Raw genomic sequence first — 27,806 nt, forward strand, 5'->3', positions numbered from 1 at the left:
CAGTAGATGTAAACATAGAATCCAACGTGGGATTGTGCCAATTGTGATTGCTTAAAAATTCCTGTAATTGGCCCTTCTCCTGATCTTCAAACAGGGCTCAGAACAACTCTTGTTTGAGGTACATGAGGTGGCAAAGAAAACCCACCATGAACTGGCATGTTGGCGGTGTAATTGCAGAACGATACGCTCTTGGCTACAACAGAGACGAGGCATAAATCAAGTTTTGGGATCCCACAACATGACTAATACCTGAAACACTCACACACTTTTTATACAGTATTTATTAGTATTATAAGTTGTTATTATTATTGCTATGTTATGTTAGTTGCAGAAAAATGGTGTTTTTGTTACTGTCATGATTTAATTACAAATTCACGTGTCTAAAGTAGCAAAAATATCATTTTCATTCCACTGTTAATATGCTTTTTGAGGACAGTGTATATTTAAACAAGACCTCTGAAGGTGCCCCGTGGTATCTGGCAACTGAAACTAGCCTGTCTTTGTGATTGCTCCCACTTGTGCAGTGGCTCCATAATGGCCTGGACAGGCTGATTGCGAACAGAGCTTGAAGTGGGGCCCATGTGAATAGACCTCTGGCCTCACATGGACTGTTTTTGTGTAAATTTAATTAAGCTCATGAGACAAAATGGGCCCAATTTTGCCCATCAGGTTATATATAATATGTGACTTTTTGTTTTGCATTCACTTGCACAAGCGCCCCAATCACCCAGCAGGAGTCATTAGTGCGGCGAAGCCATCGGCGTAACTGCAAGCTCAACGGTGAAAAGCACCACAGCTGGGTATTAAATTCAGTTTGCTGCAGTGATAGGAAAATCGTCTTCAGTATCCACCACCAGCCTAATACGCTGAGTGCTTGTGCAAGTAATTAATATTAAACATCTTGGATGGGAGTGGTAGAGAACTGAAAATAAATGTTGATTTACAATTTAGATGTAACATTACACCCACTCGTGTTTAACCCACATAGTAGCCAAGAGAAATCTCACTCATCTTGTGATCCACTTTTACCATAACAGCCTCACTTATTTATTCTCATTAGTGTCTCTCATGGGCAAGAACACATTTGGACATTTTTATTAAGTACAGCTGTACCATCTAATGGAGCGGTTCTGTCATAAAGTGTTATTATGCCTTTAATCTCAAGTTTAGAATGTTACCGAAGTATTTAGTCAGTTATTCCTTATGTGTTATCTCTGAGGTAAGCAGGTGGTGTGGTGTTAAACTGAGAAGTTTCTAATCTAGAGAAAACATATATAGAAACACCTTTTACATACGCTAAGAAGAGTGGAAGTGAAAGAAAAAGACAAACATTTTGAAAGATCTTTTCAATGCAGTGAAGACTAGTACAATACCGCCTTTATGTTTATACATAGTGTATATATTATTATGTGAATGTAGAATATGTTATTTATATTGGAGTCTTTACCACTCCCTGTTCCCAGATGTAATGTCCAACAAAAACCCTCATACTGGAATTCTGCGAAACTCATCAACACTGCCAAGACTTTTAAATTCTCAATTCGTACAATACCTGCATGTGCCAACTATATACAATGCTTTTAAAAATGATTAAACTCTTGTATGCTTCTGGTTATTGTCTTGCTGGAGAACAAATTGACCCCCAGGGCACAGTTCTCTTGCAGGCTTCATCAGAATTTCCCTAAACATTGCTGCATAATTTTTACCCTCAAGCCTTGCACAGCCTGCAGTAGAGAAGCATCCCAACCTCATGATGCTGCCACCACCATTCATCACCATCAAACCTAACATCTAGTCTAAATACCAAAAAGCTCAATTTTGGTCTCATCAGATCAAAAACTCTTGTTGCAGATGACTTCAGAGTCTTCCACATGCCTTCTACTGAACTGTTTCTCTTTGTCTCTCTCCCATAAAGCTTTGACTGGTGAAAAACAGGCAGCAGATGCTCTATGTACAGTCTCCACCACCTAAACCACTGAAGCTTGTAGCTCCTTCAGAGGAGTCATAGTTGTCATGGTGGCCTCCGTCTTCGTCGTGCACAGCTGGGCAGTTTTTGAAGACGGCCTGCTCGAGGCTGTACATGTACCATATTCCATTTCTCAGTGATGGATTTAACTGTACTCCAAGGGATACTCAGTGACTTTTAAATTTTCTTGTATCCAACCTCTGACTTTTGCTTTTCAATGACCTTTTCACAGTTGCTTGGAGTGTTCGTTTGCCTTCATTGTAGTTAAAGCCAGGAGTACTGATTCACCAGTGACTGGACTTTCCAGATACAGTTGTCATCATACTTCAGTCATTTGAGGCACATTAACTGCACTCAGATGTTCTCCTTTTCACTGATTGTTTGAACCTCTAGCTCCAGCTGACTGCACCTGTGTTGATTTAGGTATGTAGCTTTAACAGGAGTAAAAATCAGTTTATATTTTGACATGAAAAACTTGTGTTTCTAAATTCTTGTCAAAAAAGCCAAATTAAATTGACCATGATTCAATGTGGGGCAAACTTCCAAAGGAGGTCAATACTTTTTATAGGTACTGTAATGCTTAGGGAAACAATATGCCTACAGCAAATAGGAAACAAGAAATATACACTGCTAAAATACTTTTGTTAAGGTTAGGAGAGGATGGTAGTTCTGATTAATAAAAGGGGAAGTATTAATGTCACTTGTGACTGGCTGTGACTTGAACTTTGGTCTCTGGTGTTAAAGTCAGATGTGATACACGCCCATCCAGTCTAAATGACACACTGCTGTCTGCATTGCCACTGAATGTTGGCACCAAACATAAATCACGAGGTACATAATCATCTACCATCAGCATCATTCCTGGGATAGTGGGATGCAGTTCCTCTCCTCCGACCATCTTTATCCTGATATCTAGACATAAGCATTTTTAATCTCACACCTAAAAGCACTCAGCCTGTCTGGTCCAGTCTCAGCACTGCTCTCTAAAATCACGCATGGGTGAATGGTGAATTTAGAATTCCATTCTGACACACATTTTCTCACATCAAACTTTTTCTTTTCTTTCTTTTCTAAATGAATGAATGAGTGGGCAACACAATTTCGATGTCAAAAATGGGATATAGGCAACAATAATTCAAAGCTGATGTCATTAAATAGAATGTCTAATATGGCAGATGACGAAAAGAAGCAGGAGGTCTTCAGTCATCCGTCCTGGTTTGACATTCTGTAGCCTCTTGGGAAAGATGAAGGCCTGATCAATGCCCAGCCTCTCTGCTGAGCACCCAAACTTCTTTCTCTTCTCCACACTTGCAGTGTCCTAATTTTAGATGAAAGTAATCCCACTGAGGCATATTGGTATGAATATAGAAACACAAAGAGAATATTGCAACTTGTGTGCCTTTTCAGAAAACTTCAAACCTTAGCTCCATTTCCCCGTTTTCTGTTTGTTTGTTTGGGGTTTTCTCTTTGTGCTTCTGTGCGGTATCTTACTTGTTCACCATAGTGCACCGACATGTCAGTTGATTTATTTCCGCATCTGACTTCACTGTGTTTTTCACCCAGCGTACAGACAAACCAGGCAGACTAAGCTTACGTGAACAGATGTTTTCAGACGGGAAGTAACAACACGCCTCCTTCCCCCTTCACCCATGTCAGCACTTTGCAGTTTCAACTCCGTCGCTTCCCCTTTCGCCAAGCAACATCTCAATGCGCACTCATGAATGTCGATCTGCATATATTTTCACTGTCCACAGATGTGTAGTTCTATTTATCGATGGTGCAATAGAGAAACAAAAAGAGGCAATACTGGCTCCATTTATGAAGTAAACCAGTACCTCAATCAGACATCATGTGATTTCAAATTAATAGTTGACATGTCCAATAAACTGCTTGTCCTGGAGCTAAATTGCTTTTATATAAAACTCCTCTCTGACACGAAATGCAGAAGTCTTGTCCCTGTTTATTCCTCCAGTCATATGGCAACGATATGATCTCATTGTATGACGAACCAACCACAGTGGCTCTGTGAAATGGTTACATGATTAAAACTGTAAATAAGAATATTATATTAAAATTATCAAATGAAACAGGCCTAATCTTTTGTGCCCAGCTGGCAGTAGTACTTTCTTGGCTCTGTGTGTGTGTATTGATTTTGTTGGTTCTCTCATCTGGTATGTTGACAAGAAGCAAATACATACAGCGAAGCTAAATGGCTGCTATTTAATTTGGTTTCCGTGATTCAGCACTCTGCTGTTCACCTGAAGGGAAAGGATAGTGCAGGTTCAGTTTATGAGACCACTGGGCTGGAGCTGAATACGTACATTTACAGAATTCCTGTCTTGCCATCAATGGATGCTGTTTTTTAATGTGAGTTTAGGAAAAGGCTCTGATTTAGCTTGTTACAGTTTACAAGGGCATCTAGGAAGAGATTTTTTGTGTCTTTGACTTCCTACCTACAAACACACAGCCAGTGAGACATATTCGCTCCTCTTGGACAGTTTCTCTTTTAACTGCTTTTCGACATTAAGTCATTGTCAATTTAATTTGGCTTTTTTGACAAGAATTTAGAAAACAAGATTTTCTTGTCAAAATACAAAGTATTGAAACAGTTATTTAAAGCATAAGTCAAGGGATAAACCAAAACAATTTCCAAATCACTGAATATCACTTGAAGTACAGTTAAATCCGTAATTAAGAACTTGCAGCCAAAGGTGCATCTACTAAACATGGACTTCACTTTCATATTAAAGAGTCTTTTTTAAAAAAAAAAAAATCCTTGTCAAAAAAGCCACATTAAATCGATCATGAGTCAATGTTAAAAAGAATTCCAAGGAGGGTTAGTAATTTTTATAAGCCCTGCAGGTTTCTTGATCCCTCTGTTATTTCCTCTTGTTCATATTATTCATGAATGTGGACTCGTAAAGCTTGAGATGTGTATTTTCGCTCAAACAAAAAGAATTCCCACATTCGCACCACCGCTATTTGCCTCAGCATGCATGTACTCATGTATTTGCAATTACTTTCTGAACTATTTAATTTCGTTGCTTTTGTGTCCCATTAACAATTTGCACTGGAGCTGGATGTAAATAAAGTATGTGCCACTTTTAACTTGCTCCTCTGTACCTTCGGTGCGACTGATTTTGTGATATTGTGGCAAAATGGTCATAAAAGACAGATATAACATTCATAAAACAGCTTTTATTTACCATTATTACTATTAATAATATAAATTTGAAAGCAAGAATAAAAAAACAGATGACAAGTAGCAGCTGCTGTCTGCTTTCAGTACCACCCAGGGTAAAGGTTTGTTCCTCTGTTTTGTTCCATGGCGACGTCCACGTCAACAAGAAATCTTTTTCTTTTTTGCTGATCTTTGACATAAAGTGAATGAACTTTATGATACTGCATCACCACACTCATTGGTGGCAGCGATGGCAAGATCAGCATGCATGCTGGCGTCTTTATTCAAGTGAATCAGTGATGAATCACCCTGATGCATGAATCATACATCAATAGCAGACAAATTTCACACATGATGATGCGATACAGAAAGATGGAAGTGCATGGCAAAAATCGTATACTATCAGTCTTTTAGAGACACCAGAAAGTTTCACAAATCATGTTTTCAGGGGGCCCTGTGATAGACTGGCGACCTGTCCAGGGTGTCCCTTGCCTTTGCCATAAGTCAGCTGATTGACTCCAGCCCTCCCACGACCCTAATGAGGATTAAGGGATGGATGGATGTTTTCAGGGGAGCTCATGTTTTATTAAGATGAGCCAATATTCTCCTTCTTACTGACAAGATGGGAAAACCAAAATCATGAAAAGGCCGATTGCTGGTCACACAGAGCAAATCAGCTGTTACTTTTTATGAACTCTGTGCAATCATGGCTCTGCAGGTGATTTGTCAGGTTCCTTGCATTGAAGGAGCTGAGGCCGTCTTTCACTTTCTGCTCGAAAACATTTCGTTTTATCTGAAGGATTTCTTGCTCTTCCAGATCTTATCTCGACTTCTAAAGTTCCCCTCTATGGTCACTTCCTAATGACATTTCTGACGGTAGAAACTGCAAGCAGGAAGCATTTTGATATCATTTTATTGGCTTCAGCTGCTTTGCAGGCATCAATTAGCCTCATTTCAGATCCTCATTCCGTCACAAAGGACTTCATGATTGTTGGATGACATCAGAGGGTTTGATATTGACTGACAACACCTAATGATCATTGTTGACTTCCCGTACAAGCCCTCATGAGTTAATTAAGCTCAATTACGACCTCATTTATTTGTTTATAACTAAATAAACAGGGTCAAGCGCCTCTGCTAGTATCTTCTAGACAGCTCTGGTCTCTCTCTAACACAGACGTCACGTTTGTCTCCATCTGCCCCTGAATGCACCTATTCCCTGTTGCTTTCCATGGTGTCACAATGAGTTTGTCTTTCTCCATTAAGGCTCCGATGCTCTGAGCCCAGACTCGGCACAGACACATTTTATTATTCATTACTTTTCATTCTTCCCATCTCTGCAGTGTCTGGCTTTGCTGGTGGTACATCGCAGAATAAGTGACCTCCCTGATCATGCTCAGGATCACGCACTAAAAAGAAGACATTTATCAACAAGCTTGATGCTATTCAAACAACACTGAGCACATAATTGCATTGGCAATGGGACAGTGCAAATTCAAAGACGCTCAAACAACAGAGAGTCTACAAAAACTCTGAAAACACCACAATTTTTCTCTGTTGTCTCTATTATTAAGTCTGAATTGCTGCAGTAAAATATGTGAGAACATGGGGAAAATCTGCTCTAATAATCAAGGCAAGATTTCACCTCAAGTAATAACAAAACAAACAAAGACAACTAATCTATGAATGAGCATAGCCAGGTGTCTTTTTCAGAAATTTCTGAGTAAACAGCTGGCAGGATGTCGAAGCTGGGGGGGTTTCTGTATCACTGATGGAGCTGTTAGCAGTAAGCGGCTGCAGCATTACAGGAAGTACAGCAGGTATGGGAAATGAAACGCGAGCACAGGGGTTTATAAAAGATGGGGTGGTTCATCGAGTGATGGGTTAAACACAGAGCTATTTGTGGCCTCGGCTGCTTTGCACGCCAGATACAGAACAGAATGGAGACGCTTCTCTTTCTATTTCCTCAATTCAACTACATGTCCCCAAAGGAGGAAGCATATTTCAAAATGCTTGGTCCAGAAGACTTGCAGGCACCAAAGATGAAGGACGACAGTAGCAGGTTGGTGTCTGAACCTTGTTTTTTTTTCACGTTTGCTTGATTTTTTTGGTAGATAACCTGAGCTGTGCAAGTTTAATCATCAGGAAGGAGGTTCAGCTACAGTTCGTGTACAGAAAAGCCTTGTTTCTCTCAGCTTCATTATAATAGACATGTGATTTCTCTCTATAGCCTGACTGAAAGCCTTTACAGCAAACTCTACATAAGACTGCTGCACTTTTAAAAGCTTGCTGTCTCCTGTGATAACCCTCTGCTTGCTTTTTTTTGTTAAAGCACGTCAGCGTATGCGACTTGTCTCGCAATTTGTATTGTACCACAAGAGCTGTTGTGTAATTTATTGTGTGTCATGTAAGCCGCTTTGGAGATGTGTCTTGGAGGAGAAAAAGTCTGTGATAAGTTGCTGATTTGGTGAATCGTGCCACAGTTGCAGATGCAGACAGTTTGTGGAACTTGATGTATTCTCTCCCTTGTTTGCAGACAGAAAGACAAGGAGAGGAAGAGCCGACTAAGCCTTTTTCTCACCAAGTCAGGCTCGCATGAAAACGTCAGTCCTCATAAAAAAGCAAATACGACATCGAGCAAGTGAGGCAAAATCCATTAATTTCACATAAAAGCAATATTATTTCGGACAAGTATTATTCATTTTTAACCTCAGTTTCCTGTAAACTCCATGACTCATTACACTCTTAGAGAAACATGGCATCTAGATGTCTCTTTTTTTTTCTGCATCATTAAAGAAGATCTGACTATATCTTGATTTTTTTTTTTTTTTTCAGCATCTCACCAGAGGCAGCTTTGCAATGGAGCGACTCCTTTGAAGAACTGCTAAAACACTCAGGTCAGATTAATGCCCAGAACTTTTCAAAAATGTTGTGTTGAATTGCTGCCCGAAAAAGTTTATTCCGCTGTCAATCATTTCTTGCTGCATTTGAATTGTAAACTGTGAGGGAGTGCTAGAAGCAATAAATAGTTAATGGGGAGAGCAGTGAGAGTTTCACTACATCTTTTAATGTTTGTTAGCACAGATAGTAATACAGAAACTGTGCAACTTCCTCCTAATCACAGACGTTGCATTTTAGTGCAACACTGAAACACTGTAAAACACTGTATGTGCTCATTTGGGAATAGTTACAATAAAGAATATATGCAATAAAGATAACACAGTCTATATAGGGATGCCGGTATATTAGGCTTAAGCTATTAAAGGTTTCTATATTATTACATTTGTTAGACTATATAACTGGCCCATTTTACTGACTATTAAAATATAAACTTGTGGAAAGTTTATTTCTCCTCATTAAAGTCTCATTTACCAAAGATGCTCAGAGAAGCTACCTACATCGCTGTCACGACAACATCTAACGATGTGCCTCTGTTTCCTTACATCAGATGGAGTGGAAACCTTCTCTCAGTTCCTCAGGACAGAGTTCAGTGAGGAAAACATTGAGTTCTGGTTGGCCTGCGAAGAATACAAAACCATTGATTCTGAAACAAAGCTGTTGTCCAAAGCCAAATATATTTATACAGTTTTTATTGAATCGGAGGCCCCCAAAGAGGTAAGGCATGGCATGTTTGTTTATTATAAACTGCATGGATGGTTTTGCTGTAAAGTGGAGCCACAAATGCTCAAATAACCCCTGTGGTTTAGCATTTTTCTTTGTTTATTTGTCACTGAGGGGCTGCTGGAGGTATGAAATATTTATGTCATTGTAATAATGATAACAGTGGGCGAAGTGTAAAGCGCTGCATAGGCATGAGCCTGCAGCAAGCTGACCTTTGTGAACGATCATTAGGAGCAGATGCTCGCTGAGGTCATGCGTCTTGGTGCATGCACCGCTGCAAAGCAGCTCGGGTTATTTCTGTATGAGACAGTTGTGGTTGAAAAGGTTTCCACTCACGTTGCAAACATGATGCGACCACCATCTGATAAGCTTTCAGGGCCTGCAGCGGATTTGACCGTTAAAGAGTTCGCTGTCTGGTTTGAGGTTTTGAAATTCCTCTGCACAAGTGGAGAAAGCATCTCCCACACAGTTTCAGTCAAAGATGAGTGCATATGTAAATATGAAAGGGTTTTTTTGAGCTTGCTGCAGTACCATTATACCAGCTTGAGCAATCTTCAAAGAGATACGAATGTAAATGAATGTAACCCTCAATACTGACGCTGAAGGAGAGTCCAGTTTACCACCGTTTAGTGTCTCCAAGGAAAAGTCGTTCTGTTAAGAAACATCACAGTCTGTTTCTTGCATTATTGTGTTTGGCTTAATCAGTACTTTTTTTTTTTTTTTTTAAATCTCATTCACAAAGCTAGCAGCCAGAAAATTGAGATCTAAATCTGTGATGATGTTCAGGAAGCTGGTTTGTGTATCTGAAGGTCACATGGTGCCAACAAAAACAGAAAATCTCTCTTTATTGATGACACTGAGACCTTCAAGTCTCATCCTCTAAAAGAGCAGCCTCATAAATACCACAGATTTTAACTTTGATTCAGATGACCCACCTTTAGGAAAGACTAGAATGTCAAGTTGATTATTATGGAGAGATCCTCTGAGGCAGGTTGGGGAGCATTAATATCTCTAGAGAGCAAGCGAAAGCATCTTGATGCTCCCAAATGCACTTATATTTGGTTTTATGAGTATAATTCTTCAAAAGAGGAGGATTTCTCCACACTGTAATAAAAATCCTTAAAAAAAACTGTGACAGAGCCGGGAAAAAATCAGTTTTTTAACATATATTTTCAGGCACACTTGCTGCCAGATTTTTGCTGGTGGAATATTGTAATGTTCAAGAACTGTACTGAATTTTGATGTTGCCATTTTGTAAAGTTTAGGCCTTTTTTTCTTTTTCTTTTTTTAGCCATTTACATGTGAATGAATAGATTTTTCCTGTGATTTTATTAGTTATTATCTGTAATTTAACAAAACAAGACAACATCTGCAAAATAACTGCTGAAAAAAGATCTTTGAATCCTTAATATACATGTTTTTCCTTTCACATTTTGACGAATATCTGTAAAATAACAATATTTTTGTCGATTTAAATGCATTTCAACTGTGTAATTTTGCTATCACACGATGTAAAAGAACAAATCACTACTCGGAAAAGCACAGATATTAGATGTGGACATTATTTACTATTTTGGCCTGTTTTTTACAGGTAGCAAGGAAACTAATACTTTTTTAAACAGAATTTTACAAAATATTGTCTGTAGTTGTCAGTAGTGTCAAAACGGAAAATGCAACATAACAGTAACAATAAAATAAAAATATTTTTCCTGATTTAAATACAATATAAACTGTGTAATTGCTGTTAATTTACAACCATTTATTTAAAAAAATGCAGACTTTTAAAATCTGTTTAATATTTTTCCAGTTAACATGAAAATTCCCCCTTTTTTCCTGTGATTTTCCTAATATCTGTAATTTAAAGGAACTGGAAAAACCTGTCAAATAACAGTAAATTTTTCAAGAGCATTAGAGATAACTGCGATAGTCCGCTAACAATAAATTAATGAAGCAAATTCAACAAATCAATCTGAAATCCTGGTGATCAATCCGCCGTCTGGAAGGAAGACTCAAGTTAACTTCTGGGTTTACACCACTACTTAAAATATGGAGTTCTTGCCAGGGTTGTCGGATCCCAGCTCCCAGCAGTGGGTTAATAAAGGCATGACTAAACTGGCATATTTATTTTCAAATAATAATCTCATGTCATTTTGAACAGCTAATGAAGAAGTATCAGCTCCTAAAAAAGGATTTTTTAAAAATGTTTTTACTAGTAAGGCATTATATTACAAAGGGCACAACACTTATAGACCACCAAGAGGTTTCAACAATCAGGGAATCAGTCTCTCAGCTTGTTTTATAACGTAATGCGTGGCTTGTCACCTGCTAATACACACAGGATTAAGAGTATGGGGGAAAGAATGGTAGTGACTATGGATGAGGAGATATGGGAGGATATTTGGAGTTATGCTAAAAAGATGTCTATCTGTACTTGAACTAAGGCAATCCAATTTAAAATTTTACATAGAATGCAAACAGTTTTTTGACTCCTACTTTCTCCTTTGTGTCTCAAATGTAAAACCGAAATAGGCACCTTAACCCACTGCCTGTGATCGTGCCACAAACTACAAAAATATTGTTCTGATATACTTTGTGAAATGCAAAAGATGTTTGACAGAGCTTTAGACATGGATCCGATGTCTCAGCTTTCGGGATTTCCAAATAGGAATATAACTACTGCAGCTGGCAGAAGGCTGTATAACGTTCTTACTTTTGCTGCTAGGAAAGACATACTATTACAATGGACTAGTGAAAGCTCCTGGTCTTAAAAGCTGGTGTAAAGTTGTTTATTAGTTGCTTCTTTTGGAATAGTTTACAATAATGTACACAGCAAAACAGATCAATTCTATGAAGTTTGGCAGCCTTACCTAGACTATCTTGGACCAGAGCTTTCATATATTGTGACCCGTAATGCTTTATAAATAATAATAATAATAATGATAGCAATTTGTATGTAGGTGTGGTCTGTTTCCTGTGACCTCTTATTTACGTATGTGCGTGTATATGAGTATATGCATATGTGTGTATATGGATGTATGTCTATGTATATTGTGCATATTAGTAAGCTTAGCTGTCTGTTTGTGTTCATTAATTATGTTTGCGTTTTCATTGCTGTTATTGTGTTTAAAACTGAAAAGCAAAAAAATATATTGTGAAAAAAAAACAGTAAATTGATGAAAAAATTACAGCTAAACTCTGTTTTCCAAGGTTCACTTTTTATAGCACACTGTTTCAAATGACTCTTCTTTACACTGCTCTCATTGTGGACTTTGGGGTTTCCCCTTTTTTCTGTCTGATGTGTCAGTCAGTAAAGATACTACGCCTTCCTCTAACCTCTTTTCTATACTGTGTTGTTCTGAATTATAGTCAAATCTACTGTAGAAGATAAAAATCCCTAATTCATGCAGATTTACATGTGGCATTCCTTCAAATACAGATTTAACGTATGCGGTTGCTATGCTATGTCAGTAGGCTGATCTACGTGTTTTTTCATTCTAATTTCCTTCACTCAGGTCAACATTGACTACAAAACCAAGATGGACATCCAGAAGAGCATTTCACAGCCCACATGGGGCTGTTTTGAAGCAGCCCAGATGAAAGTCCACAGCCTGATGAAAAAGGACTCCTACCCCAGGTTCCTGCACTCTGACATTTATCTACGTCTCACCAGGAGGAAAGGCCCCGGAGCCACCATGTTTCGCAGAAGGTCACGCTCTTGTGTGTTCAACGAGAGGGGAGAGGCCACCACCGAACCGTCCGCCTGGTAGCTGCAACAGCGCAGGAGCGGCGGCCCGCTCTGTGAAATGGATTCATTTCAATGCAGCAGAAAATCTACCATTTGCACCACTATTGTTGAAGAATAACATTTGGAGGAGAAGTTTATTATTCCCAGGTTTGCTTCTGCAGAGGGCATTATTTTTTTTATAACCACAGTGGTTGCAGTGGAGCATTCTGCATACACAGCTACCAGCGATGTTAATTTAAAGAAATATTTGGGGAATTAATGATCTCTTGCTTTCTTGCGTGGAGTCTCATATGTGTATGGTAAATGTGTAGCTATAGCAAACAGTTGGCCAGTTGTAGCTTAGCATAAAGGCCACCGTGGTTCTGTCTAACAGGGACAAAACTGAAAAACCAAACACTCTTAAGATCACAAATTAAAACTCTCTACAAAAGCAAAAACAAAAAAATAAAGTTGAGACGTTGTGGTGTCACAGGAGCTTATGTGCTCGACTGTTTTGTGACCAGATGCAGCAAATTCCTGCAGACTTCATTGGTTGCCTAGCAACCTCCCAGGAACGACACCACCTAAGGAAGTTATATCGCTGTTTTCTTCTTGTTTCCAGCCTTTCTGCTGAGGTAAACTTGCAGACTGCAGGCAGTAGCTTTATGTCATGCAGATAAGAGAGTGGTATCCACAACATTAACCTTCAGGTGTAAGAATGCATTTAGAAAGGTTACCTCACAGCCATGTGGTTATCTGAAAATAGTGGACGCCCTGTGGCCAATCGCAATCGAATAATGTCCGGGGTCACGGCATCAAAACCAGTTTACTCTGCAGCATTTGTAGAATGATCCATACATTATCCTTCTCAGAGGCGGTGCACTGCTTGTGGATTATTGGTGATTTTTATATTTCCTCCAATCTCTCTTTAAAACTTGAATGACAATGGGATCGTTTGGTGACAGACTCTCAGCTGAAGCCTCCACCACTGACAGCATCCAGCCAGCCGTTCAGGCAGCCGCACTGAGCCAAACTCTCCTGACTTCAGACACGTTACACTCCAGTTGCTTTGTTTTCCAATCAAGCAATACCACCTTTTTACGACATGAATACCGCTGATATGGCATGCAAGCTAATTAAAATGGATTCAAGATTTTTATCCCTTTTACTGTCCAACCTCCTCCAGACTAACTTGAAGCTGCAGCTGCACTGCAAAGCACTGAAACGTATTAACAAGGGATACACATCTCTCTTAATAATTTAAGTGTTTCACCAACAAAAAAAGATGCATATATCTTATTTTAATACTAATATTACATTCCATTAATTACGACTGCTTTCAGATTGCTACCATCCAATGTAATTTATGTATTACTGTGATCATTTGTGTTGACTTGCTGTTGTAAAATGTATATACTTTAATATGTGGAATAGCCCAAATAAACACTTTCTTATAAAAGCGGTTTTAATGAGGCCTTTAGTGACATTAATTAGTTTGAATGACCACATCTAAACTTGACAAATGGAGTCATAATGTGTATATATCACACTAGTGGGGGAAGTTGTGATGGTGTGTAGCTCCCTATTCCAAATCGCTGAAAAATTAATAGACCTTATCAACTCTCACCACTCCAGCACGGAATTATTCATATTACTGTATATGTATGCACAAGCTATACTTCTTACAAAGACAAATACGTATTAATGCAAACCTGTCGCCCACGAACTCCTGAATATGTATGCATAAGAAATACATCCCAGTACATAAAGCTGTATATACACACAACGCTGGCTTAGCTCATTAACACAGATGTCAGGGTTTTTCTCGTAGCTTTCAAAGGGATAACGTCCATCTTAGCCCAAGTTACTGTCATCTCACCAAAACCTGTGTGGAATACCTCACAATTCACATTAATTATGCATCCATCTAGACGGCGGCAGCATGCATACACTGCAGTTCCTGCCGTCTTCTCACACAAAAAGTCATAGACGGAGAGGGTGGGGGCTGTAGGATTTATTGTAATGGTCTGTTAACAAAGGTAGAAGCTCAGCTGGCCTACCAAATACATCACCGCGAAAAGATTAGTTCCCTGCTAAGACTTTGCTGGCAGATTTTGTGTTTCTTTCCCATTGGTATTTAAATTTCTAAGTCAGTCTGAGCTAAAAGCCCTGAAATCATCTGCAAGTTAAAGATGTATTGTGGAAGCTCTGAAGGGAAACAAAAGAAAAAGAAAGCAGTTTGCCTGGAGATATGAGACTTGTAAAACAAGATGAATACCGGTCTGAGAGGAGTTTAAAACAAAAGGATTTATTGAAAGAAATCTAATAATGGATTTTTACACAGATTTTTATCAAAAAAAATGGGTAGAAAAAAATTCCTCAATCTAAGTCTGCCGCTACTTTTGTTACCTGTCAGCTCCAATCTCCAAACTTTTACACCACAGGTTCCATTTTAACAATCAGTTTGTCCCATCTTAGAAGCTCTTTTATCTGACCCTATATGTGAGCCAAATTTAGCAAAGAGATCTGCTGACTCCAGGCTCAGATATTGAGTTGTGAAATGTCCCCCCTACCACACCCATATAAATCCATTTGGACTTGATGTGGCTGGCCTGCAACGTTATTGACAGACCTAAATAATTTTCAGTGCAACAGACAGAAACCTGTGTTTAGTTTGAAAGTCTCAAGGTAAGAGTTTGTATTTTCCCCTACAACTGTGAACCTCCACTGAAGTTGTAGAAGCATATTTAGCGGCATCTGTTGATGTACTGAGGAAGTAGAGGATGCAGTTAAATGCCAACTTCTCCCAATTCTTTAAAGTGGCAGCATGATTATCAGTTAATAGGTGGCAGGTTTCTGAAAGAAGTCAATAACTCTTAAGAACAATTTCTGCAGACTGAAGGCTAAATGTCACTGAAAATGATTCAGTGAGAAAAAAAATACCTTTCAGTTGCATTGAAACTGCAGAGACAAGCTGGAAAAAAAATCAGTATTATTAACTATTTTCCTCAGTTATAGATCACAAAAGGAAAATCACTGCTGCATCTGCCAGAGCTATTAGAACCAGTGGGAAAGAGAACATCAAGTGTTCAAAAATGATGATTAACTGGTTGACTTACAAGAAAAACTTGAGCTGGATGTTCAGGCAAGAGGATTATAACTGTTGTTTTTTGATATTATTTGGTTTGGTGTATTTAGCTCTTGTCCGCCGTTTTAATTTGGGGTTGTTTTGCTGTTCTTGTCTTTCTCCTCTTTCACCTCACCCCGACTGGTTGAGGCAGACATCTGCCCTCCCTGAGCCTGGTTCTGCCGGAGGTTTCTATCTGTTGAAAGAGAGTTTTTTCTTCCCACTGTCACAAAAGAGCTGCTCAAGGGGAATTATTTGAGTTTGCTGGAGGTTTCACTCTCAAATATAATAGTATAAGGTCTTGGTTTTACTTAGTGAAGTGCGCTGAGATGACTCATTATGTGAATAGGCGTTATGTAAATGGAATTGGATTGAATTGCATATTGTACTGCTGAGAGAGTGAAAATGGATAAATAAAGAAAAAAGACTCTGGACCCTTGTGTTCTGTGTTTTCATAGTATTAGTCAAGTGAAAGAGGTGAGACACCTCCTAAAGATATCAAATAGATCCTTGCTGAATTACTTTCAGGGATTTTAAGTCTAATTTGAACGGGATTTTGGTTACATCTAAACCAGCGTCCAACCTGCAGCTTCAGCAGACGAGTCAAAACCCCCACTCAAGTTTGAATGATCAAGCAAGACAGACCAACAACAAAGACTGACAGACAAATCCAGTGCTGCCAGTAAACACCGAGAAGAGAAGAAGGTCTGGAGAGGACTTGAGTGCCACCCTGTGTACGGTGAAAAAACTGCGGCTCTGTTTCCTGTATCAGTGTTGAGGCCCCACTTATTTCACTGTAGATGAACAGCGAGTGTGAAACAAATCAGCGCCCTTTTACAAGATGAGCCTTTTCAGGGTTGTATGTAATCACTTTGTCCTTGGGTGTTATTAACTGTGACCACTGGAGTGTGCATGAATAACTTCAGATATAAGAAACGCAAAATGCTAAATCTCAACAAGACAAAACGTGCCGGATGCTCTGTGGCGGATGCACAGCTCAGTCGAGTCCTCGGATTTTTCATGCCGGTGCCTTTTTTGAAAAACAAATTCCTCAAGCTGCTGCATCTACACACATGCAAATAGGGGCAGCCTGGGTGTTTTCCATCACCTGTTGTGATTTACATTCTGGGTTTGTTTGGGCCCATCACATTATTACATTCAGAGAGGTCAGGAAAGGTTGAAATGCACAGGACATACTTATGGCGATATGTGCATCCAAGAAAGTCAAAAAGGGGGCAGAGGACATACAATCATCATCAGTTATGCTATTTTCTGATAATAGCAGGTCAGAATTATCGCTTCAGTGTTTTTAAGAGCGATTATAAACACTAACTGTGAAAAAGTGAAGAATGCCACACATTCTGCTTGCAACAGAGTGTGAGAGTACTAAATGAAACAAGTAAACATCCATTTGTGAAAAATGAAAACTATGCAATAGATTTAATACGAACACCGCTGCTGACTCTGCTGCAGCTGTAGTTAATCACACTGTGAATGTGTTGGGTGAAAATCTCATTTAACTGTTTACCTGATTTGCCCAGTGGTCATTATTCAAGACTTTTTCTTTTTCTGTAATAGAAAATCCAGTGTAAAATTGCCCTCGGGGTTGGCCAAATTGCATACATGCAAAATTTCTATCAAAACACATCATTGTTTTTGGCATCGCTGTCGGGCTTCAGCTCCATTTCAGACTAAAGCACATCAGCTTTTAATTGGATTGAAATGAAATGATTAGATTGGTCAGAAAACATCCATTTGAAGGTGCTGTATGAGGCATATTAATAAATCAGTGCTTCTTAATGCTTTTGGCATTGAAGTTACACAGTTGATATGCAAATGGCAGGATGACGAGCCCTTTTCCTTAATAGTGAATTTGTTTAGGGCTATTTGCTTATGGTCAGGAGCTTTTTCCGGGGCTTCCTGACCATTGATCATTGCTTTAGTTAAATTATGTTCTGACACACAGGGCTCCCACCACAGCAGGCCCTACTGATTCCTATATCCCTCATTAAAAAATACCTTGGATTAGAGCTCTTATTAGGCAGTGAAGAAATAGTGTTTGACCCTCAGACATTCATTTGCTGGAATCACTCCGATTCAATCATTTATTCATCCTCCTGTTATATAAAATGTCACATTAATGATGATCAGTGCTTTGGTCAACAGATGAGGTCAACGTAAATCGCAGCTCTCTCCTCCTCGAGGTGCCACCGACATGGAAGGATGCCCCGTCTCTCCCAGCAACAACACTTTGCATACAGATTTCCATATATTCCATTCATGTTGGGTGTGGGTCGTTTAGATTTCTTCAGTCACTTGACTCACTCATTTCCAAACAATCACAACCTCATCTTCAGTCTGGCAGGATCTTATCTCTGTCTCCCTTTGTAGAGGACGAGGAGATGGCGATAAAGTGAGTTACTGCATATTTGCTTATTGGACCTTTACCATTTTCAGCAGGCAACAGCATACAGCAGCCATGTGGAAAATACCAAAGAGGTTTTCACTCACTGTAAGTCTCACTTTGCATTGTGGTATTTTTCTGAAAGACGGGCTTGTATAGAACGCTCTCCCTCAGGTGCTCCGTGCATTAAATTAGATGTTTACAGGTCATTTTAAAACATACCACATACTCTGATGAATAATTTTGCCTGCTAATGTGGTTTTTCAAGTGACGTGGCGTTCACAGGTAACTGGGCTAGTGATAGATCTTGATGCTCTTTTCAAGGGTAGATTGTGTTGCTTTCCCAAGGATCCACTGGAGGATGTTGAGACTTGGGGCGAGTCTGTGGACAAAGTCCTCAGCTGTAAAGGTGAGAGACTCCTGAGATTTATGTGCTATATTGTGTGTACACACGTCCCACTTAATGTTGTTTGTGATTTCCAGCTGGACAGATAGCTTTCCGGGAATTCCTGAAGTCCGAGTACAGCGAGGAGAACATACTGTTTTGGCTCGCCTGTGAGGAGTACAAAAAAATCAAGACGGTTCCAGAGATGATCTCCTCGGCCAACAGGATCTACTCAGAGTTTGTCCATTCAGAAGCACCCAGACAGGTGAATGACTGCAGGCCAGAAAACAGATTTTTGTAGGAATTTAAATTTAACATATGAACCAAGGGAGTCATTGCTTCTAATCTGAATTTAGCTGGGCTTATTGTGATACGGCAGCTGCTATGAAGTGCATTTTATGGCTGTAAAATTGCAAGTTGTTTCCCCTAGAACATTACAGTGACTGACGATGACTAGAGTTGCTATAATGTGCCCCTTGGCGACTTTGTTTGATTCCAGATCAACATAGATTGCAGTACCAGAGAAAGCATCACAAAGAACATCTCCCAGCCGACCCTGACTTCGTTTGATTTGGCGCAGAAGCTCATCTACAGTCTGATGGCCAGGGATTGCTACCCGCGGTTCCTAAAATCTGACATCTATCAGGGACTCCTGAGGAGAACCGATTCAAGGTGACTGTATTAAAACCGACAGCCTCTCAGACGGGCTCGTGAAATCATCTATCCAACTCTGATCTGCAGTAGCACTCTTTGATTTCGGTGTGGATAACCGGTTTATGCCATACAATCCAGATCCTTAAGTAAGGCAGATGTAGTTTTTCTAATCCTGTGTGATTCACTAGACAGTTATAGCTCAAGAGAATTTGCAGCTTGTATTATATTTTATCTCATTCATTATGTCAAAGTCAAAAAAAAGAGAGATTGTGCACATAATTCTTGTGAATGACAATCTTTTTTTTCTCTCCTTCAACACTTAAGGTTAATGATAAAATAGAATCCCTGTATTGTAAAGTATTATCAGCCCTTTACCTAATTGATTATGCCAATATGAATGCTAATATTTTCTGAGAACTTTCTGCTTTCATATGCAAAATAAATATTGTTACATTTCTGCTTTAGTTTTTGGCTCCATTAAGTCTTTTCTTGTCTGTTTGCGTTGAAGTTTTCACAAAATCCTAACAAAATATATTCAGTGAAGTGGCATTTGGGGTGTGGTCTTTTTGAATGGAATGCAAATCATGTTTGCTGTTGTCAGGAGAGAGTTGGCCATTAAATATATTATGGTCATTGGTCACTCAAACACCAGATGGCAATAGAGTCTCTTCAGCAACATCATTCGGGATCAAAAAGCAGGTACAACCGTGGAAAACCCGCTTTACACTTCCTCTCTTTGTGTCTCTGCAATATTTCAGCTACAGTTAGAAGACGTTGGTGCTCTGAGAAACTGCATGATTCAGTTCTGCCTTAAGTTAAATTTGCCTGAAATGCCACAAGCAGGATAGTGGGTGTACACTTTCTGTGACAATTTAGTTTGTTTCTTGTTGCCAGTTGAGTTCATTCATCATGAAAAAGTATCTAAGGCAACTCAAAATGCAACTTGGTGAAAAATCCTCTCACTGAGCTCAGTGTCCTTTTTTTAAATCTCCCTTTTAGGTAAAATGAGTGTAGTAGAGTTTTAGGTAGTATTAGATAGTATGAGAAAGTATTCTCCATTGTACTTGTTCATTTTTTTGTTTGCTTTCTAGATGGAACATGGTGAACTTTTACAAGTGTGTGTAATAGTCTATGCAAAAAAGCATGCAAATACAAAAGAGCACAATACAGCAGGCTTTGAGACACAATGTTCAGACCCACAAAAGAGAGCCAGCTCCCATAGGAGATGTTCATGTGAGCAAATTAGAATTTAAATTAATGTGAATGCATAAAGTCCTACAAACTTAGTGCATTAATGGTCTGGTGTGTTTTTTTCTGTTTAGAGAGTGGAAGTAGACACAGCATGGTGTCTCCATGTGACAGCTGTGTGTTAGAACATTTTGTTCAGTTTGTGCTGGTGGCACTGAATGTAGATTTATTTTAAGAGGTGTCTCATGTGTTTCATGCAGAAACTGCTGTGTGTTGTGCAGACACCTCACCACAACTTCCTCCAGTTGAGACAAGTCTGGTTGTGCTCACCTCTCTGTGGGAGGAAGGTTGAGTTCATTGGGTACTGTACAGAAATACAGCTTTTGATAAACCTTGAGTTTAATCTACACTTGTTCCTATGAGTCAAAACACTGCAGGATATTACATTCAGGAAATGAAGAAGACAGAAAAATGATAGAAACTGAGTGAAGTTCTGGTTCTCAGAGTGACAGCAGTTGATGGAGGAAATTCACAGATGGGTGTTGCAACCGATAAAGAAAAAGAGATAACAGTCAGCGTGGCAAGTCATTAACATCTGCGTCCTAACATAACACATTTCCTGGCAGGCAGAATAACAATGTCACAAAGCAACGCTTACCTCAGGAGCAACTCACTATGGGTACTTAACCTCTTGAGGTTATGTACATTTAATACATCAAGCCTGCAGCTTGTTAACCAAACAAGCTGCAGTACAAGTATAGTAAGTATAGCACACATAATTCTGCCTTGATTCAATGTTTATTTAGAAATTCATTTCATTGATTTTTTCTGTTTAAACCCACACGTATAGAACAAATGATATGATCTTTGTATTTATTAACCCTTCAGAAGCAACAACAGAACACTGTTGCTTCACAACAGTCTTGTATAGACTGCATGTAGGCGTCACAGTAACCATTATTCCTGCATCTACTGGTACCAAACTTAGATCAAAATGTAGCCATTTTTAAGTTTTAAGTACAGATTCATTGTAAAATTAGTCAAACATAAAATAAAATACAGTTGCAAAGACTGGATGGTGTTAGAGTAAAATGCAGGTTCTTTAAATAAATCAAGAGAGGGTAAAATTAATGGTCACAACATGAAGTTTAACTGCTACAAGAAAATATAAGACTTCTGAAGCAAAGACTTATGGCTGTAAGGTGTTTTTGTTGGTCTGTCAGTGCATCCAAACTAATACATCTCAAAACTATGACAAATCCTACCAACTCTTAAATAACTTCCTTCATATGTTGACGGGACGCAGCATTTGTGGTTTTTACTGAAATGTCTCATCATTTTCTGGATGAACTCTGCTAATATGCAAAACTGAGACGGTAAACAGGTAAATAATACACCTGCTTGACATCAGCGTATGACATTACATTAGCATTTAGCTACGTGCCTAATCACATTCTCACAGAGTCGGTCTTGGCTCAGAGTCTAAGGGGTCTAAAAGACTGAGTCTCTGTTGCTCCTCAGTGCGACCTTTAAACAGTAAATTAATCAGCGTCTGAGGATGCCAGTGTTGAACTGTGATTCACACTTACATTTGCTTCATTATTACACATTTAAGCTATCGATCCTAAGACTTGCACATAAAGTGGTGCAAGAGAGTAATTTGGACACATTTTTAGGGCAGAAGACTATTAACTGCTACATTTTAACTAACATTTTACAGGCTTCCGTGTGGAAAAACTTACAGTAAACAACAGTGTTAACTGAAAATAGTTCAGTTTTTCTGCATTGTGTACAATGAAAATCATCAAAAATCAGGAACTTTCATGATAAGTAGGGTTTTTGGACATTATTTAACTGAAGTAGTGTCCATGCTGACTGCTACAGTGTATTTCTCAAGCTACCGACAGAGGGCGCTGGTGCTGGAAAGTGGCTTTAATTCATATCCATCCATCCATTAGCTAAACCTACTTTATCCTCAGGAGCATAATAGAGCTGACACTGGGTGAGATCACCAATCCATCTCAGTTTTAATTCACTACAGAAATTAACTGGATATATTGTCCAAACTAAAGTAGGTATGACACTGTGGATAGTTCATGACCCATATCTGGAAAATAGTCATTTTAAAAAAACAGAACTTGACTTACAGCAATTTCCTCCTTCAAATCTTGGAAAGTTCTGATTAGTATGTTATTATTTAGATTACTGGAACTCAATCAGATAAAACCATAAAGCATAAAAACAGAGAACTGCAACTGAGATATATATAAACCCATAAATAAAGGGACTTATTATGTTCCCCTGGAATTTTAAATACTCTTTAGAAGTCCAGAGAAATGCGAAAGTTTCTGGTCACCTAAAAGGCAGAAGTGAAAAGTAAACTTCAACTTAAGAGCTTTTACTGTAAAAGAGGGGCGGCTGCAGTGACCCAGCTGAAAAGACGGAGGAAAAGTTGATGCTATTCGCAGTTGTGCTCATTGGTAGTGAGCAACTGATCAGATTTTAGATACAGATTTTTTTGTAGTGTCACACCAGAGCCTTCAGGCAATCTTATTCTACGTGTGTGACGGACATTTCATTCAATGCTCTGCATCTATGAGCTTTAAGCTTATCTGAATGGAAACACTGAGGCGGCTCAGTGGTCTCAGGATCACACCACGTAACCACTGCGGCCCTGGTTTGGTTCCGGCGAGCGACCTTTGCAACAAGCCATCCCCCTCTGTTTCCTCCCGTGTTTCCTGTCTGCCTGCACTGTCAAAGACTAAAAAATGGTATGAAGGTGTGAAATGGAAAGAAAGACATGATGGAAGTCTGCAGCAGAGGAAGTCTGTGTTTTTGAAAGAGGTGAAACAAGATACAAGAAAGGTCAGAAAGCCCCTAAGAACTGGCAACATAACATCTCGAGTGAGTCCCACATGCTAAAGTAGCATGAGCAACAAACATTGAAAAAAAACTAAACAGTCATTTCCAGACGTGTTAAGTGAGTGGGAGAGAAATCTTGAGAGATTTATGAAACCAAACAACACACAGAGTTTAATTTGATCACACCATAATGTGCAAACATCCTCAGAGCAAACTGAACTTTTGCTGAACAGCTGCCACAATAGCCTCCAGAGAAAATTACAGGATAATGGTAAGTGCAGAGACATAATAGCAGCAAAAGAAGAAAAGAGTCATAAAGTCAGCAGCTGAGTAAAGTCCATTACAGAGTCATATCTAGGAGACACTTTGAATGCACAAAAATCAAATATTGATGCATCGCTTCGGGTTAGTTAATGCTTTTCTAGCATTTCGCGGCTAAAGGGTAGAGATCATATGAGCCCATGCTGAGCCACCAGACTTAAGTATCTCCATCCCACGAAACCAATAGTGAAGACTGTTAGAGGTCTGCACACATAGTCTGAAACTAGCTCTCATACTAGAACTGGAGCTGCATTCACTAACTCACTTTTTTCTGGCAGGACTTTATTGTGGACTATTTCTCTGTTCCCATCTTAGCTAATGCATGCATGATTTAGGTTTAATTTAGCTGAAGCTCTTGTACAGACTCTAGACTGCAGAAATGAAACCTATTTTGAACTCTTGAAAAAAAAGCTTCTAAACAATGCAAGACTAAAGCAGAACCTGCAACCGATAGTCAGATGGTGTCCTAAAAGTCTGACGTGTGTCATCTTATGTAACCTATATTGTAATTATCTGATAAATGAAGAAGCATAATTCTACCAAACATTTCAGGCATTTAATACTGTACTTTAATATTGTATATGAGACTGGATGCACTTCTACATCACAGTCTTGTCTGCATAAGCAAATGATCACAGTAAGTGACCACAAATTACTATTAAACCTACTATTATAAAGCAAAATAACAAGTAAGTGCATCACCTCATTGTGACGAATGCTCTCAGTCTGGGCAGCAAAATCCCTGTCTGTACTGGATTTATGGAGGATGCATTTTATTGCATACTAGTTTAGATTTTCATTTGTAAAAGCAAGAATATGTCATTTCTTCTTTCAAAGGGAGTAGTTGCTGTTACTGCTGCAAATATACAGTGAGTAACTAGCTCTATAGGGGGCATGAACCTCTAAATGCAATTGCTCCACAAAGCAAAAGGAGACTTTTAAGATATTATTTCACTGAGTGCTACAATAGTTTCAGTTCTAGTTCACAAAAAGTTTCCAAAACTTAAAAGAGAGTCAGAGTTTGTAGGGCAAAGTGGAACAGAGACTGAAGTATTTGCATATCTTCTGCTGGATTTTCCACTGCTGTATTTGCATCTTCAGACTTTAAACCAAACAAGCAATGCTCACGCTGAAGTACAGTACGAACACACAGGTGTAGCTGTTTGCTACCAGTTTGCCTGTACGTTTGCGTCATCTCCAACTTCCTCTTTGTTTGTGGTTAGCTCAGAGCGATGTTGTGACGCTGCTTGCTATCCTCATTTCGGTACTTCTGCATATATATAAAAGGGGACACTGCGGGTTCATGAAACAGACACAGTTAGAGATCTCACAACTGTGTAAGAGCAGCAACGCATACAGTCACACATCCACAAAGCATCGTTGCCATGCCAAGCCTAGTCACATCCCCACCCAGGGAGCTGCAGCACCTCAGCATGGACACTGACAACAAAAAGGCAGGAAAATGCAGGTAAACTTTTTTTTCTTTTAATCCATGCTTACACCCGGATAATGTTATTTTTTAACGTGAAATAAATCCTGTTGGTTTGTTTGGTTTACCAGGGGAGGAAACCTGAAGTCTCGACTGCAGTGTCGATCGACTCAAGCCACTAACAGTGATGGGTAGGTGAAATAAAACTGTAAACTAAACATCTACACTGCTCATGTGTTTGTTTCATGTGTGACTGACAGTGAATCCTTCTCTTGCAGGCTTTGTTTTGAGGAAATGTCCCAGTGGTCGAACTCACTGGACAGACTGCTATCATCCAAATGTAAGTTAATCAATATGTTGCTCCATAGTCAAGTCTCTCAGTATGTATTCCTCCCAAACAGGGGCTAACTGCAGCTTGCTTCTCTGTTCAGATGGAATGAGCATATTCCAGGCCTTCCTGAAGTCAGAATTCAGTGATGAAAACATTGAATTCTGGGTGGTGTGTGAGGATTATAAGAAGATCAGGTCATCCTTCAGGATGTCCTCCAGGGCTAAAAAGATCTTCAAACGCTACATTCAAGCCGAGGCTCCCAGAGAGGTACCTGCAGAGTTTTAATAATGTAGACAGATTTACAGCGCTTTTTTACACTGCTTTCACTTTTAACTGACGCTCATTGTGTTTCCTCTGTTTTCAGATAAACATTGACCACAAGACCAGGGAGGTGATCAGGAGGAACATTATGGCGCCTTCCGCGGTGTGTTTCGATGATGCCCAAAAGATTGTCTACGGGTTGATGGAGAGAGATTCCTACCCACGTTTCCTCAAGTCTGACATTTACAGGACTTTACTGGACTCCACATCCGAATCAGTGAAGATGTAAAGAGAACAGACACCAGAGACTTTGCGTTTGTAGAAGCTGGACTGTAAAGCTGTGCCCAAAAAATGCTGGATTACCTGAGAGAAGTTGTGTTTGTGGCCATGATCACTGAACATTTCTAAGACATTCATACATTTCTTCTCAGTTGGGGTTAGCTAAGACCTCATATGACTGTTAGAAGAGAGAAGCAGCTGGTTCTGCAGTGAAGAAAGCCGAGGAGAGTTTGCTCAGAACCATACAGGATGATGGGAAATGAGGCATACGGGTTAAAAATGACTCTACTTAATTAAAAAGCAGCTGCTGTGAAATTATCTGTAAAGTAAAGGACTTCCCAGAGATGCTACGATTAGGTAAAGAAAATGCGAGGGACTTTCTGTGAGAGACACCAGGAAGTGAATGTGGTGCAAAAAACACCTTCCACCCAAGATGAAAGTGCACAAGCTGGTAGATTCACACATCACCCTCTGTTGATGTTATCTCACTAGAGTCATAAATATGCAGATCCTATCTAGATGTGGATATTTTATATTCGGCCTTCTGCATCAAAGATTTTTCCATTTTGACATCAGTGCTGACCTGCTGGACTGATATGTTAAGCATGTGTTATAAGCTATATATTGATAAAGCATTCAAGCTTGTGAAAACATTGTGAACGAGAATATTATACTGGATTTCTGTATTTAATAAAAACCTTACATTTGCGTCACATCTGTGTAAGATCATGACTTTTAAATACACAACATGAAAATATCTGTTTTTTTATCAGACAGACAGCCACAAATTAATTCTGATGAATCCAGGAAGCAACTTCGTCACCACTTCATTCATTTATTTCTTTATTCATTCATATACTTACTCGCAGTTACAATATTTACTATCTAGCGGTTTGGCTGAGTTTAGAAATGTCTACAGCAGCTCAGAGGGAAACTTAGTCATGCTTTCTGCAGTAGTGAACGCAGCACAGTCTTGGCACGTCTGACTCTGTGTGTCCTTGTCTGTGTTTATATATTCCAATCATTAGACATCATTTTGGGAAATATTCTCATCTGTTAAAGATGAGAAGATCAATACCACTTTCAAGTCTGAGCTGTGAACATGAAGCCACAGCTCACCTCACTTTACACAAACATGGGATAAAAATTAGCCTTGTTCAGTCCATAAGTAAAAATTCCACATGTAAACACGTCTATAGTTAACTAATTGTCATGTTAGTTGAGGTTTTTTATTATTTATGATAAGGGGTTTCTTCAAAGCCAATACCATTAACTGTATTTTTGGAAGTGACTTGTACAAAAACAGAGAAACCTTTAAGCTTTGGTTTAGGTGTTTTATTTATTCAAGGACAGCAAAACTGGCAAAAGCCTGGTAGGGTTGAAAAGTTAACTGTCAGTGTTTGGCTTTTATACAGTCTCCTTAGAGACTTCTCATCCAGCTTCAGCAAGAAAGTGAATAGGCTTATTCCTTTCATTTTAAATATGCAGTTTCCCCTTTTATTCCCTTCAACTGATACAAGGCTAAACAGTGTATCTATTCCACACAGTCCGATACTATAACATTTCTTTATATTTTGCATTGGCTTGTTTTTGCTTCTCACCACAGCTAGAGTATCAAGTGTTTATGCCAAGTGAAACCTGCAAGAATATTTTTATGGTTGCAGCATGAAATCTAGATTTAAGATGTTTATGCAGCTCAGTTTCTTTGGGAATGTTGAGGTTACCATTACAATATAAAAGCGAGTTCTGTATTGTGAAGTTTTCAGCTAGAAGTGCGATGGTAATGGCACTTGAACATGGTGATTTGTCTATTCTTCAGAAACTCTTTCAAACAGTTCAGCATTCGCTACATGAATAAGGCAGGTTGTCACATAATGTTTCCACCTACGCAGCATCTGTTCTTGCATCAGCCTTTCATGTGTCACTGGCCTTTCATGCTTTTCAATGGGTTTTCTTCCCATCATTCTACGATGCTTTCAGGCCTCTTTTTCACCACTCAGTCTTCCACTTATCAGTATAGCAAAAACACACGTCACCTTCAGAAAAGACAGCAGAAAGATTTAAAACTGAAAT

General features: G+C 39.1%; 3 protein-coding genes across 4 annotated transcripts; all 3 read left to right on the forward strand.

Moving 5' to 3' along the window:
• The first annotated feature begins 6,978 nt into the window (after positions 1 to 6,978).
• Positions 6,979 to 13,954, forward strand: rgs18 (regulator of G protein signaling 18). The gene is made up of 5 exons (XM_023297414.3): positions 6,979 to 7,209; positions 7,684 to 7,788; positions 7,983 to 8,044; positions 8,596 to 8,762; positions 12,281 to 13,954. Exons 1-5 carry the CDS (start codon positions 7,088 to 7,090, stop codon positions 12,533 to 12,535), a joined length of 711 nt encoding a protein of 236 aa, XP_023153182.2. The 5' UTR covers positions 6,979 to 7,087; the 3' UTR covers positions 12,536 to 13,954.
• Positions 13,955 to 17,931: 3,977 nt separating this feature from the next.
• rgs1 (regulator of G protein signaling 1) lies at positions 17,932 to 19,526 on the forward strand. 2 transcript variants are annotated; one of them, XM_035942687.2, is made up of 4 exons: positions 17,932 to 18,131; positions 18,348 to 18,432; positions 18,507 to 18,673; positions 18,908 to 19,526. In XM_035942687.2, exons 1-4 carry the CDS (start codon positions 18,099 to 18,101, stop codon positions 19,082 to 19,084), a joined length of 462 nt encoding a protein of 153 aa, XP_035798580.1. In that variant the 5' UTR covers positions 17,932 to 18,098; the 3' UTR covers positions 19,085 to 19,526. The 2 variants fall into 2 exon arrangements, with proteins under 2 accessions (XP_035798580.1, XP_035798585.1); XM_035942692.2 differs by having other exon boundaries at positions 17,942 to 18,032; positions 18,353 to 18,432.
• Positions 19,527 to 24,737: 5,211 nt separating this feature from the next.
• On the forward strand, positions 24,738 to 26,446 carry LOC111587258 (regulator of G-protein signaling 13-like). Its single transcript, XM_023297168.3, has 5 exons — positions 24,738 to 24,901; positions 24,994 to 25,053; positions 25,141 to 25,202; positions 25,294 to 25,460; positions 25,558 to 26,446. Exons 1-5 carry the CDS (start codon positions 24,819 to 24,821, stop codon positions 25,741 to 25,743), a joined length of 558 nt encoding a protein of 185 aa, XP_023152936.1. The 5' UTR covers positions 24,738 to 24,818; the 3' UTR covers positions 25,744 to 26,446.
• Positions 26,447 to 27,806: the final 1,360 nt, after the last annotated feature.

Source organism: Amphiprion ocellaris, chromosome 10 (assembly GCF_022539595.1).
Source record: "Amphiprion ocellaris isolate individual 3 ecotype Okinawa chromosome 10, ASM2253959v1, whole genome shotgun sequence".
Lineage (NCBI taxonomy): Eukaryota > Metazoa > Chordata > Actinopteri > Pomacentridae > Amphiprion > Amphiprion ocellaris.